The sequence below is a fragment of the Phycodurus eques genome, chromosome 21, assembly GCF_024500275.1.
Source record: "Phycodurus eques isolate BA_2022a chromosome 21, UOR_Pequ_1.1, whole genome shotgun sequence".
Taxonomy (NCBI): Eukaryota; Metazoa; Chordata; class Actinopteri; order Syngnathiformes; family Syngnathidae; genus Phycodurus; species Phycodurus eques.
The window spans coordinates 14,025,493-14,039,263 of NC_084545.1; the positions used below are offsets into that span (position 1 = coordinate 14,025,493).

The window sequence follows — 13,771 nt, forward strand, 5'->3', positions numbered from 1 at the left end:
TGCCATCATCCCAAGTGCATGCTCGGTAATCCAACACATCGAGTTCTGCTATGTGCGGCAGTTAAAGTGAATGTGCTGAACAGTACAGTCTTAACAAGACAAAATGGTTCAACATACACCGAAAGATAAAATATCAGAAGCGCTCTTGAACTATCGTCCATGGATTTGAATATAATGTGTGTGTGTGTGTGTGTGTGTGTGTGTGTGTGTGTGTGTGTGTGTGTGTGTGTGTGTGTGATGGGACACATTGGAAAGGCAGATGAGAGTGTACAGTGTTCAAAGTTCAGAGGTGAGGCCCCTAGTTCACCCCTGCCTGCCGCCAAGCGCTGTGGCGGTGACATCAGCAAAATGCAAATCGCTTTTGTGTGTCTCTGTGTGTGCATGTGCCTAAGTGTGTGCGTGTGTTTTTGCGTGTGTAGATGTGTCGTTGTGGTTGTGGCTTTGGCTTAGACATGACCTCACTGCAACAAGAGTGCAAGAGGAGCTTGTGGAATGTTTTTTTTTTGTGTCTTTTTAAAAAAAAAAAAAAAATATATATATATATATATATATATATATATATATATATATATGTAGTTAACCGACAATTTAAAAGTCAGCATGGAACCTTTCTAGGTTTTCATTGTGAATGATTACACTTTATTAAGTTCCAAGCAATTTTAGGTGAACCAATCGCTGTGTCTGCGTTTTACATTTAGAGAATGGTGCTGTTTACGGTTAACTCAGTATTATCTAATAACTGCAAAGACATGAAAGTTTTTTTTTTTTTTTTTTTTTTTAAAAAGCAACAACACCATGCTAATGGCTTCCATCTGGGCAGTGAGAAATCCCCTCTTTTCTCCACGGGATGCCTCCGTCCGTCTCCTTTCCCCTTCTCGCTTTGACTCTGTTCTTCCTGTCATATGTTTTCTCTATGGACCAATCTATCAGCCGTATGCTTTCCTTTTTGTTTTGGCTGCCCTACTGCTGCGTTTCCCACTACATTATGCTGCTAATCACTCACAAACATTTATTGTGTAGAAACATACTGTGATACATTTTGATGTAATATTATTGTATTGATTTTTTATTTGTGAGCAGTGAAACTGCTATCAATTTGTGCTCGTTCTCTTTAAAAAAAGTCTTCTTTTGTCAAAGTGAACTGATAAACATTTTAAAGCAAATAATGGGCGTATGGATGGGTTTCTTTAACTCATCATGTCATCAGTTTAACGTCCCACAACATTCAGTAAGCTTGATCACCATAAAACCTTTTTTTCCATTGTGGTTTGAGTTTACAATGATGTAGACTGTATGCATCGTTTAAGGAAAAAATAAAAATAAAACTCTTGTCGGGATGATGATGCATTGAACCACTACAAATAACCACAATAATAAACATTCAATTGTGAAATTAATACCTCTATGACAATGTCAAGCATTACTATCTTTCTGAAGGGAGGATTTTTGATGTGCTCTTTTATTGGATTGTGTTAATTTTCGCAAATGTTCCTAAAGAAGTGCCTAGAATGTTACGTTTATGTTTTCATGTTTTACTGTTTAAAAAAAAACTAAATAAATAAAAAATAAAAACAGTCCTATCATGTAAATAAAAGCCTACAGGTTTATATAGTTGTATCTGTCTGTAACACAAACAGAAACGAGTGGCCCTACCTACACTTTAGATGTGTTATTGTAACCGAAAAATCCATAACAAAGTAGCTACAGATTGCTGCCCCGAGTCTTTTTATGCTCAGATACATATAACTCCTTGTTGTTTAAGGTTTTGGATTAGGATTGTGGGTGTTTTGTTTTGGTATATATATATATATATATATATATATATATATATATATGCGTTTGTGTGCACGTGTGGGATGGGATCGAGGGGGATGTTGAGGCCCACTGATCGGCCGGAGCCAGGCCACGGAGGGAGGTTTGTGGAAATGGTAATCATTTGTTGTATTGATCCTGCTGTAGCGGGGGCAGCTGACGAACACACACACACACGCACATGCTCACACACACACACACTAACTGACTCGCATACAGACAGTGGTTGTGCAGTAGTGTGGCAGGAATGGACCCCTTCGTATTGATCTCTATCACATTCTCTTAGCACGACTGCCACGCACACACACACACACACACACACACACACACACATAGACATTCACATTGTACCCAAGCAAGTATTCACTCAAATTTGAGTCATTATAAACTTTCTATTCTTCAAGCCAACAATATACCAGACATCCTTGATTATATGCTTTCACCTGCCACAACATAAAGTACACTAACTGGATCTACGACTTAATTCAAATGTTATCGTTGTGGCTCTAATTTGCTGTTGTAAAACTGCATGGCTCAGATGTCCTTCTTTTGTAACACAAGAGGCACACAATAATATAAACAACTCTCAATATGATGCAGTTCAATTCTGGTACTGCAGAAGTGTAAACTACAACCACAATAATAAATGCATGACATTGTAATTCAAAATTATTTATCCATCCATTTACTATACGGTTTCTCTTGTTCCGGGTCACTTTCATGTTCACACTGTCACTGAGTGGGAAACGGAATCATTCTGCCTGCAACAAAGTCGGACAAATGTACCACTATACCATCAGTGACATCAATTAAAAAGTAAGCTTAATTATCACATTTAAGTACCTAATAAAGTGTCCTGTAAGAATAGTGACATATCATGTCTTTATGTCCCCAAAGTGTTCTGTAAATCGACTGTCTGTTGTACTAGAGCGGCTCCAACTACCGGAGACAAATTCCTTGTGTGTTTTGGACATACTTGGCAAATAAAGATGATTCTGATTCTGATTCTGATTCTGATCATTTTGGAAATATTAGCATATGATGTTCATGATAATGTCCATTGTTTGGGCTGTGTGTAGTTTTATGGCTCGGAGATTGGAATCGGAGGTTGAAGAACTCAAGAGGAACCTTCAGCGGGCTGACATGGAGAAAAGGGAAGCAGAAGCCCAGGTATGTTAAATGATTTCGAATGGATTCACACAGAGGAAGGGGTCAAACTCAAATACAATGTAAGGTACTTATTGAGGTGGCACGGTGTACGACCGGTTAGCACATCTGCCTCACAGTTCTGAGGACCCGGGTTCAAATTTTGGCCTCAACTGTGTGGCGTTTGCGTGTTCTCCCCGTGCCTGGGTGGATTTTCTCCGGGTGTTCCAGTTTCCTCCCACATTCCAAAATCATGCATGGTAGGTTAATTGAAGTCTCTAAATTGCCCTTAGGAATGAATGTGAGTCTGATTGATTGTTTGTCTATATTTGCCCTCCGATTGGCTGGCGACCAGTTCAGGGTGAGCCCTGCCTCTCGCCCAGAGTTAGCTGAGATGGGCGCCAGCACGCCAGCGACCCTAGTCGGGATAAATTGTACGGAAAATGGATGGATGGTACTCATTGAAAACTGAATCCAACTCATTGCAATGATGCCATCTTAGTCATGTCTATTTTTGTACGCATTTTATATTTGAATCCCTCCTCATCTTTCACTCAAGGTCTCCCTCACCTCACCTTCATTCCTTCCTCTCTCATCTTCTTCCTTTTTGATGATTAGTGGCATATATCCAGTGCGAGAGCCCGGATTATCTTGTCCAAAGCAGGGAGGGGTGCATGCAAGGTGATTTGGAAAGTTAATTCCAGAGTGTGATATTCCCTGATATTCCCTAATGTTCCGAATGGAAGCGGGAACAATCTCTGAGGGAGAGCAGTTGTCAAAGCTGAGCTGGTGTTGTACAAAGGCAGAATAGATCATTAAGGCCAATGTCGGGACGGGTGAAGCTATGTTCATTTCGATTCGACAAACTTAAAATTCTGTCTTAAGCTGCCGTGAACCCTGCTGTTGTCTTGGATTTTGATTTTACGTTTTGGTTCCATCTGCTTTTTTTGTCCTTTTTCCTTCTCTCGCACTCACCTTCTTGTAAACTCTACCCTTGTAAGTAAGGCAATTAATATAGCTTGGCTTGCCTTTTGTTTTTTCACTGCCAAAAGTGATCGGTTCTGTCTCACGCAAATGAGCCATTGGTAACTCGGCCCCCATGTACTGCTGGGTCAATGTCGAGTATGGCCTTCGTTACCGTGACAGCCAGGGGTGGTGCTAGAACATGAGGTCTACTCCTTGAGTGTAAAGAAAAAGTGAGTGCTCATAAGATCAACTGTTTTCCTCTTTTTCACAATGCCAACAAATTACACTTATCAATTAATCAATGTGCATGTCCCAACTTCATTGGAATTGAGGTTTGTGGCTTGTTGTTTAATTTTGTACTTGATTGATTCCGTCACTGCCCTTTAACAACTTTATTCTGTTCGACTGAACGACTGTAATTCTCAATAAATATCCATCAGAATACAAAGAAACCACGGTGACAGCTTGAAAAAGTCCACTGTGACACAGTGAAACTGTTCGGGTATAAAGGGATGCAGACCTTCCTTTCTGCTTGACCTAACAGCCGAACAGGACAAAATAACAATAATAATAATAATTTCCGACTTGATTGGTTGGCAGACATGCCAGAAAACCTACTATTTGTATAAAAGGAATTAAAAAGTGAAATTTCCATAAGACCCCTTTAACACATAAAAACCTGCATGTGCCCAAAATACATACAACCAATGATACAAGGGTTATCATTGGGCAGAGGTAAAGAGGTAAACAATAATAAAGAAATAATACAAATATGCAACTTTACACATCGTGTAGTTGGACAGCCTGCCTATTGAGTTGAAGTCTCGCAAGATGTGCTGGCCTCACACATGATTATTATACCTGTGTAAGTGTAAAGTTTTGTCACTTTGAGGCAGAATTTTCCCAAAACACTGTTTTTCTCATTCCACTTAATATAAGTAGTTAATAGTGCACCATGCAATATGTCTAAGAATGATTATTTTTGTTGTTTCTTTCTTTTAGACAATCATTGCATTGATGTTTTTAATCAAATCGCTCGTTATTTTTAAGGCATCTACTTGTAAAGGTCAGTTACACTATGTGTCTGCGTTGCATGTTCATTTATGTATATATGTGTGTGTGTGTGTTTGTGTGAGTGAGAGAGCGAGAGAGAGGTGTGTGTGTGTGTGTGTGTGTGTGTGAGAGAGAAAGAGAGAGATTGTTTTTATGTATGTCTGTGTTTGATGGCCGCACCTGCACACAAACACAGTCTCCTTTATCTCCCCTTATGCATCCACTCTGCCTTTCATCATCTCAACAGCAGGTGAGCTTTTTACTGAATGTGCATTTGGAAAAACAGTATTTAAACACCGTCATGATGGGTGTTGTGACTGTGATTCCTTCATTAGGCTCCCAATCTTTTTTTATTGACTTCAAGAAGATGAATTTTCTGCCGGTGGAAAAACATAAATAAAGAAAGAAAGAAATCTGAGGTTTGGAAATAGTAAATGATACACTACAGTGGCTTATTGAGGCAATCTATATTACAAATCGCCTCGGTGCACAGTAGCTGAACTTCAGATAGCTCTGTCCATATGCGTGTCTTCTTCTTCTTCTTCTTTTCCTTTCGGCTTGTCCCTTTAGGGGTCGCCACAGCGCGTCATCCTTTTCCATGTAAGCCTATCTCCTGCATCCTCCTCTCGAACAACTTCCCTCACGACATCCATCAACCTTCTCTTTGGTCTTCTTCTAGCTCTCTTGCCTGGCAGCTCCATCCTCATCATCCTTCTACCAATATACACACTATTTCTCCTCTGGACGTGTCCAAGCCATTGACGTCTGTTCTTTCTAACTTTGTCTCCAAAACATTGAACCTTGGCTGTCCCTGTGATGAGCTCATTTCTAATTATATCCAACCTGGTCACTCCGAGAATGAACCTCAACATCTTCATTTCCGCCACCTCCAGCTCTGCTTCCTGTTGTCTCTTCAGTGCCACTGTCTCTAATCCGTACATCATGGCTGGCCTCACCACTGTTCTATAAACTTTGGCCTTCATCCTAGCAGAGCCTCTTCTGTCACAAAAAAACACCTGACACCTTCCTCCACCCGTTCCAACCTCCTTGGACCCGTTTCTTCACTTCCTGATCACACTCACCATTGCTCTGGACGGTTGACCCCTAGTATTTAAAGTCCTCCATTCTTGCTATCTCTTCTCCCTGTAGCCTTACTCTTCCCCCACCACCTCTCTCATTCATGCACATATATTCTGTCTTACTTCGGCTAATCTTCATTCCTCTGCTTTGCAGTGCACGCCTCCATCTTTCTAATTGTCCCTCCACCTGCTCCCTGCTTTCACTGCAGATCACAATGTCATCTGCAAACATCATGTTCCACGGGGATTCCAGTCTAACCTGATCTGTCAGCCTATCCATCACCACTGCAAACAGGAAAGGGCTCAGAGCTGATCCCTGATGCAGTCCCACCTCCAACTTAAATTCGTCTGTCACACCTACAGCACACCTCACCACTGTTCTGCTGCCCTCGTACATGTCCTGTATTATTCTAACATACTTCTCTGCCACTCCAGACTTCCGCATACCGTACCACAGTTTCTCTCTGGGCACTCTGTCATAGGCTTTCTCTAGATCTACAAAGACACAAGGTAGCTCCTTCTGACCTTCTCTGTACTTTCCCATCAACAGCCTCAAGCCTCCACTACTCTTTCTCATAACTTAATTGTGTGGCTCATCAACCTTATTCCTCTATAGTTGCCACAGTTCTGCACATCAACCCTTGTTCTTAAAAATGGGCACCAGCACACTTTTCCTCCATTCCTCAGGCATCTCACCCACTAGAATTCTGTTGAACAAGCTGGTCAAAAACTCCACAGCCACCTCTCCTAGATGCTTCCATACCTCCACAGGAATGTCATCAGGACCAAATGCCTTTCCATTTTTCATCCTCTTTAATGCCTTTCTAACTTCCCCCTTACTAATCATTGCCACTTCCTGGTCCACCACACTTGCCTCTTCTACTCTCCCTTCTCTCATTTTCCTCATTCATCAACTCCTCAAAGTATTCTTTCCATCTATCTAGCAGACTACTGGTACTAGTCAACATATTTCCATCTCTATCCTTAATAACCCTAACCTGCTGTACATCCTTCCCATCTCTATCCCTCTGTCTGGCCAACTTGTACAGATCCTTTTCTCCTTCTTTAGTGTCCAACCTGCCATACATGTCATCATCTGCCTCTTGTTTGGCCTTTGCCACCTCTACCTCTGCCCTATGTCGCATCTCAATGTATTCCTTTCGCCTCTCCTCGGTCCTCTCAGTGTCCCACTTCTTCTTCGCTAACCTTTTTCCTTATATGATTTCCTGTACTCAGAGGTTCCACCACCAAGGCTCCTTCTTTCCTTTCCTGCCAAAAGATGCACCAAGTTAGTACCCCTTCGATAAGGAAAACCACAAAATGGTCACTGAAATAACTTGAAACTGACACTGAAAAAGCTAACGAAAGTCAAGCATTGCTTTTTGTGGTGCAACAAAAATATTTGGACAAAAATAAAAACAATGAAACTTTCCTTTATTTAATACATTGTTGCACAACTTTTTCAGGCAATCACTGCAATGAAACAATTGCGGCAACTCTCAAAGAGAATCTTTCTTCTACAGAATTAAATCAGGGCAGGAAGGGCACTTCAGAATAGTATTTTGTGTGTGTGCGTGCAGTTGAGACAAAGCTTTCTGAATTTTGGCACCGCATTTTGTTCTAAAATGCCTTCATAGTCTTGACATTTCTTTACACACACACCCAAAGATTACAGACACTGTGCCCGGATACAGCAAATTGGCAAATGAGCTTCCTCCATCTTTCACAGTAAGTGCAATGATCTTTAATTTGTGTACTACCTTTTATTCGTCGAAACATAGAGCACATTAGAATTGTTTCATTTTCTCAGAAGATTTCCTTTTTTCTTTCTTTAACTGAAGGTTCCCAAGTATTTTGTCTCCATCTTTACATGTACAGTATGCATGGATAAGCTCACTGTTTGCGTTTTATGGGTCTGTTAACATGTCTCTCTACTGGCATAAGGGAAATGATTTGCATGGTGCCGGCTCGTCAGTGTGCAACTCTCAAAATGCACACGGACACACAATGCTGCCCCTCTGCATGGTTCCATTTTAAATAAAAGTCATGGTAAACATGAGGTATGTTGTGTGCTTCCTTCTTCCAAGACATTAGCAATCGCATTTTTTTTCTCCTCATTCAGCCACACACAAACACACATCATTAGTGGGGTCACCTCCACTTTTTGGGGGGTTGCAGGCGGCCTTAATGAGAATGTATTTGTTTAATATTTTCATTATAATATTTAAATATTCAGCGAAATGTTGATAAACATTTTCTAGCTGCCTTACAGAAAACTTTGAAGTCATTGATGTGACCAGTGACATTGATGTCTGTACAATTAGACTTTTAATCACACTGGGGAAGCGACAGGGAAGAAGCACGGTTATAAAAAAAAAAGCAGCCTAGCATATTTGCAATATGCACAAAAAATGGTCCAATAGACTCTTTTTGTGTTGTGGACTACTGGTTAATGGTGTTCGTGCCTTCACTTCGACAAGTCCAAAACTTCAGAATAGCCTTCCCCTTTCAATCTTTTTACACTTTGCACCCAATAGTTATGGCTACTTTTTAATAGCTTTAGTTGGCTGTTTGTTGGGTTTGAATATAAATGTTGCCCTCTATCGACGGGCATGCCCATCCATCCATCCATTTTCTGTGTCGCTTATCCTCACTAGGGTCGCGGGAGTGCTGGAGCCTATCCCAGCTATCTTCGGGCAGGGGGTGGGCTACACCCTGAACTGGTTGCCAGCCAATCGCAGGGCACCCATCAACAAACAACCATTCGCACTCACATTCACACCTACGGGCAATTTAGAGTCTTCAATTAACCTACCCTGCATGTTTTTGGGACGTGGGAGGAAACCGGAGTAGCCGGAGAAAACCCACGCAGGCACTTGGGGGTGGGAGGAGGGGTACACCATGCACTGGTCACCAGTCAATCACAGTATACCGTAGATAATGGACAATTTATTCTTCAATTAACCGAACATGCATGTGTTTGCAATGTGGGAGGAAGTACCCACGCAAGCACAGGAAGGACATGCAGAGATCGAACCCGCGGCTTCTTGACTGTGGGGCAAACTGGCCGACCTGCTCTGTCGTTAACTTTTAGGGAGAATTCATCCATGTCAAACAAACCGAGAGCGTCAGAAAAACGTTTGGCAGTTATTTTATTATTGATCCATATTTACAACAGACATAAATATTGAGTTTAAAATGGTATGTAACTAGTTTCTGGGCTAAAAGATCAGGATAGAATGTCATTTTGCAACTGTTTTCCAATTAAATGTTGGTTGTGGGACAAACTTCTCCTGAACCCTGGCAAAGTTGCATCCCAGCAGGCGGACTCAAGTCGACAGGGAGCCTCAGTAATGGCGGCCGCTGATAAACAAGTCGAAACCGCGCACGGGGGAGTGTGTGATGAAAGGGCTGGGAAAAGGAGCGGGGCCATACGGCGGCAGCAGACGACGATAATTAAAGAAGCCATCATCAGCATCATTAATATGCTAGATCTGCTGTGGTCCACTGACTAGTCTAATGGAGAGCATGTCATCATCGTCGCCATTAGTGAGAGTAGGACACACACAAATACACACACGCACAGACTTAATGTTGGCTCATGCCATGATTATCACCATTCAGCCTGGAGTGGGAAGACCGGCTTGGGAAGCCTCATTCTCCGCTCGCCATCTTATGCACATTTAAAGTACACACAAACACACATGTGCGCAGGCACACGCACGCGCACTCACACATACACACATGAGCGCGCGACTGTAGATCTTTAATTCAAACCCTGTGAGTGATAAGTATGCATATCGAAGTGATTTCAGGCCTGTTGGGTCTTTTAATTAGACAGAATGAATTAATGTTTTATAAAAATGTGTTTAACAATAAATGTGTTCATTAATTTGATGAAAGGATGTGCTCTGATGAGCAATGAGTTGACAAGACTAATGGCTCGTATTCGTCTCTGATAATTGCAACAACTGGATGAGTATCACTTTTTGTGTGTCCTCAATTCTGTGCTAAAAAAGTTGTTTTGTTTGGTTGGTTTGTTTTAGCGCCCTCTAATGATGGATAAACTTGAAACAGCTTCAATCTTGCATGTTTTGCTTGATGCATTCAGGAGGTTATGTTTTGTCCCAGAAAACATGCAGCTGAGAACAGTTTACGATGGTCCCGACATACGTCATTTGGAGCTTACGTTTTGAATGAAATGAAACAATTTAGTTTTCTAGGTATTGATTCAATTAATGTTCATGTTTATTTTGGGGCGGCACGGTGACCGACTGGTTAGCACGTCTGTCTCACACTTCTGAGGACCGGGGTTCAAATCCCAGCCCCGCCTGTGTGGAGTTTGCATGTTCTCCTCGTGCCTGCGTGGGTTTTCTCCGGGTACTCCGGTTTCCTCCCACATCCCCCAAAACATGCGTGGTAGGTTGATTGAAGATTCCGTAGGTGTGAATGTGAGTGCCAATGGTTGTTTGTTTATATGTGCCCTGCGATTGGCTGACGACCAGTTCAGGGTGTCGCCCGAATATAGCTGGGAGACCCTAGTGAGGGTAAGCGGTACAGAAAACGGATGGATGGATGAGGCTGTGTTTTGGCAGCCAAGATTTAGAAGTACATTAAAATTCATGGTTGCCTCAATGGTATGTACTTACCAACTTTATGTTCAACATTGTTGGTTATGAAATACTGTACTGTGAATGTGTCTTTGGACAGTTATGTTAGCATCTGGTTGGTAAAATAAATTGGTGTATGTAATTGATATTTTAAGATATTCCATAGCTCGTTACATACTGAGTAGCAAGGCATATATTTTCCCAGAAAATTCTAAAACTTCTACCATTAATGGGGTGTTGGACTTTAGGGATTCCACTGGAACTGTAGGAAGTCAAATAATAATAATTTTAAAAAATGCTTTGGACTTAAAAAAAAAAAGAAATCCACCTATTTTCAGTAAAAAGCTTGCACTGTGCACATATTCATCATGATACCATCCTCTAACAGCCACTGCAGAGTCCAAAGTCCTTCACTAGTCAACTCATTTTCAAGCATAAAAAAACAGAAAGGAGCAGTGGCATCACCAGACTTGCTTGTAAGTGTCCCAAATGCATTTTGGTGCCCCTTTTAGCCCCTATCATCTGCTAAAATATTTGTGCAACAAAACCAATCTAAATGTTAAGCAGATTTGCGTCCTTCCACCAACCCCCGCCTGCAATCACACCTCCTTTTGCCCCTTTTTTTCTGCTCGCTCCCGCCTTGCGTGCACACACACACACACACACACACACACACTAGCACATCCTCTCACTGCCTCCCTTGACAATGGTGAAAACAGAGTGATGATGTATAATTTAGTCCTAATCACAACATCAAACTGGTGCTGTGATTTACATCCCTGCACCAGCCGACTTTGTCAGACTGTCAGAAGGGAGATCTTAATGTGAGACCGTAGTAATTACTGTCATTACAGCACGTTACAGCGTTATGCCTGTCTGTGCAAGTGTACGTGTATGTGTGTGCATGCAAACCCATGCATTTCTTTGGCAGTGCTTTGTGAGTGTTTTTTTTCTATTGTCTTTTTATTTTCTAAGTCATGTATAAACCTATCCCTAAGTACACATCATAATTAGATACTTCAAAATTTCATGACTAAATGTGCATCACAAGGCCATTCTTAATCTATGTATCATTCATTCTTTCCATTTTCAACTGGCAATCAAAAATCAAAAAAATGAAATAGCGACTGATTTTGTTTTTTAATCTAAAACAAAAAAATGGGGGGGGGGGGGGATGACAGCTGCAGCAGGGCTGAATTAGATTTTAATATTTAATTGCCCTGGTTTGCGTGACCCTGATGTTTGCTTGTTAGCCGCCTCTATTAGTCAGGACCAAGACCAATATTTGCATGATCCATCAGCCATACTATATCAAAGGACAAGCACATATAATTCACTTCATGGATTCCGTCTAACACGGAAGATATGCTTGCACCGCTGTTTGTCTGTCCGTTGCATTGTGTTAAGCTCATTCATGTCCACGGAAAACCACGTGGACTGCTCGACTTGGGGCAATTCACTTATTAAACAGCAGCGTCCTTTTCATTCTCCTTTCAACCACTGTACCATGATCTGTGAGGAACTTTGTGTATATGTCAGTCGCAAAACGGTTCTTGGTTCTTCTAATTGCAATGATTGTCAGGTTAATAACAAAACACCGCAACCTATGAAGTCCAAAGCGTCAAACATAATCTCACACCTAGTCATATGTTCTATCTTTATCTATATGTATTTTGATGTACTATTATTATATTTGGTGCAGCTCGCGTGTGTGAGGCTTTCCGCGCATGAGTTTAAAGAATTGTGATCATGTTAAAATGCGTCCTTGTATCCGGCTGATATGTGCGCACCATAGATTAACCTGTTCAAGTGCACTAGTAAATATTTTATGCCAATGAAAGTTTGATAGTTGGTGGTAGAGCAGTAGGGGAAAGTGCATCTGGATCTAGCTTTATTACGATTGAGATGGCTAACATCTTTACTAATTGTTGTTACAATGCTTCTCTACTTCTTTTTCCCTCTTATTGGCGGGTGACCATTCCAGGGTGTAACCCGCCTGTCGCCCAAAGTTACTTTGGACAGGCTCCACCTTACCCATGACAAGAATGAGGGTAAAGTGGTACCGGTATAGAAAATGAATAGATGGAAATTCAATCCTGTGCCCCATTTTTCCATGAGGCACTTTTAATCACTTGAAATTTGTGTATGTAGCATAAATGTTTAATCTTTGCTATGAATATAAAATATTGTATAATAATATCCATTAGTCAATGTTCTCTTGTGCTTGTCCTCATTTGTGTCACGCCAATCCCATCTGATTTTGGATGAGGGGATATAATTATCCATCCGTCCATCCATTTCGGTGCCGCTTCTCCTCACTAGGGTGGCGGGCGTGCTGGAGCCTATCCCAGCTATCATCGGGCAGCAGGCGGGGTACACCCTGAACTGGTTGCCAGCCAATCGCAGGGCACATACAAGCAAACAACCATTCGCACTCACATTCACACCTACGGGCAATTTAGAGTTGTCAATTAGCCTACCATGCATGTTTTTGGGATGTGAGAGGAAACCGGAGTGCCCGGAGAAAACCCACGCATGCGGGGCCGGGGATTGAACCTTGGTCCTCAGAACTGTGAGGCAAGATGCTCTAACAAGTAGTTCACCATGCTGCCGCATATAATTATAGCATTTAAAATGTCTTTAATTTATTTTAAATAATTGGTATTAATAATGTACAGTTGATGAAATATTTCTCATGACGCTATCAGCTATTAAAGTTTGTAAATTGTTGGATTTGTTTTTTGTCATGCTGTGTTATTACATGCAAGAGGCAACATTGCAAGTGCATCCAATTTAGTCAGGCACGTGTACCATTGTGCAAAAGTGTGAGAAGGTAGCATAGCCATCATAGTGGTCAGCTCAACACTTTCATCGTGGCGTCACGATATTGATTTCATACTTGATTCATGTTCTTACAATTTATACGTTGACTGAGGTTTGTCCTCAAAATGTCCTCGTTTGCGCAATCTCAATTTAATAGTTTCACTGACTGTATGCATGCAAGTTAAATATTCTGACAAGATTTTTACTTTACTTGCATAGAATCATTACTGTAGATGACTTTCCAAAATGTATTTGAAAAGTAAAAATATATATGCAGACACA

At 41.3% G+C, this 13,771-nt stretch overlaps 1 protein-coding gene across 1 annotated transcript in view; it reads left to right on the forward strand.

The window, feature by feature from the left end:
- Positions 1 to 263: 263 nt before the first annotated feature.
- Positions 264 to 13,771, forward strand: part of LOC133396828 (rho-associated protein kinase 1-like) — a 31,544-nt gene continuing 18,036 nt past the window's right edge. Inside the window, exons 1-2 of the mRNA XM_061667059.1 lie at positions 264 to 289; positions 2,892 to 2,982. Of these exons, the coding sequence (XP_061523043.1) occupies positions 2,896 to 2,982 (87 nt within the window). The 5' untranslated portion in view covers positions 264 to 289; positions 2,892 to 2,895. The remainder of the gene's footprint in view (positions 290 to 2,891; positions 2,983 to 13,771) is intronic.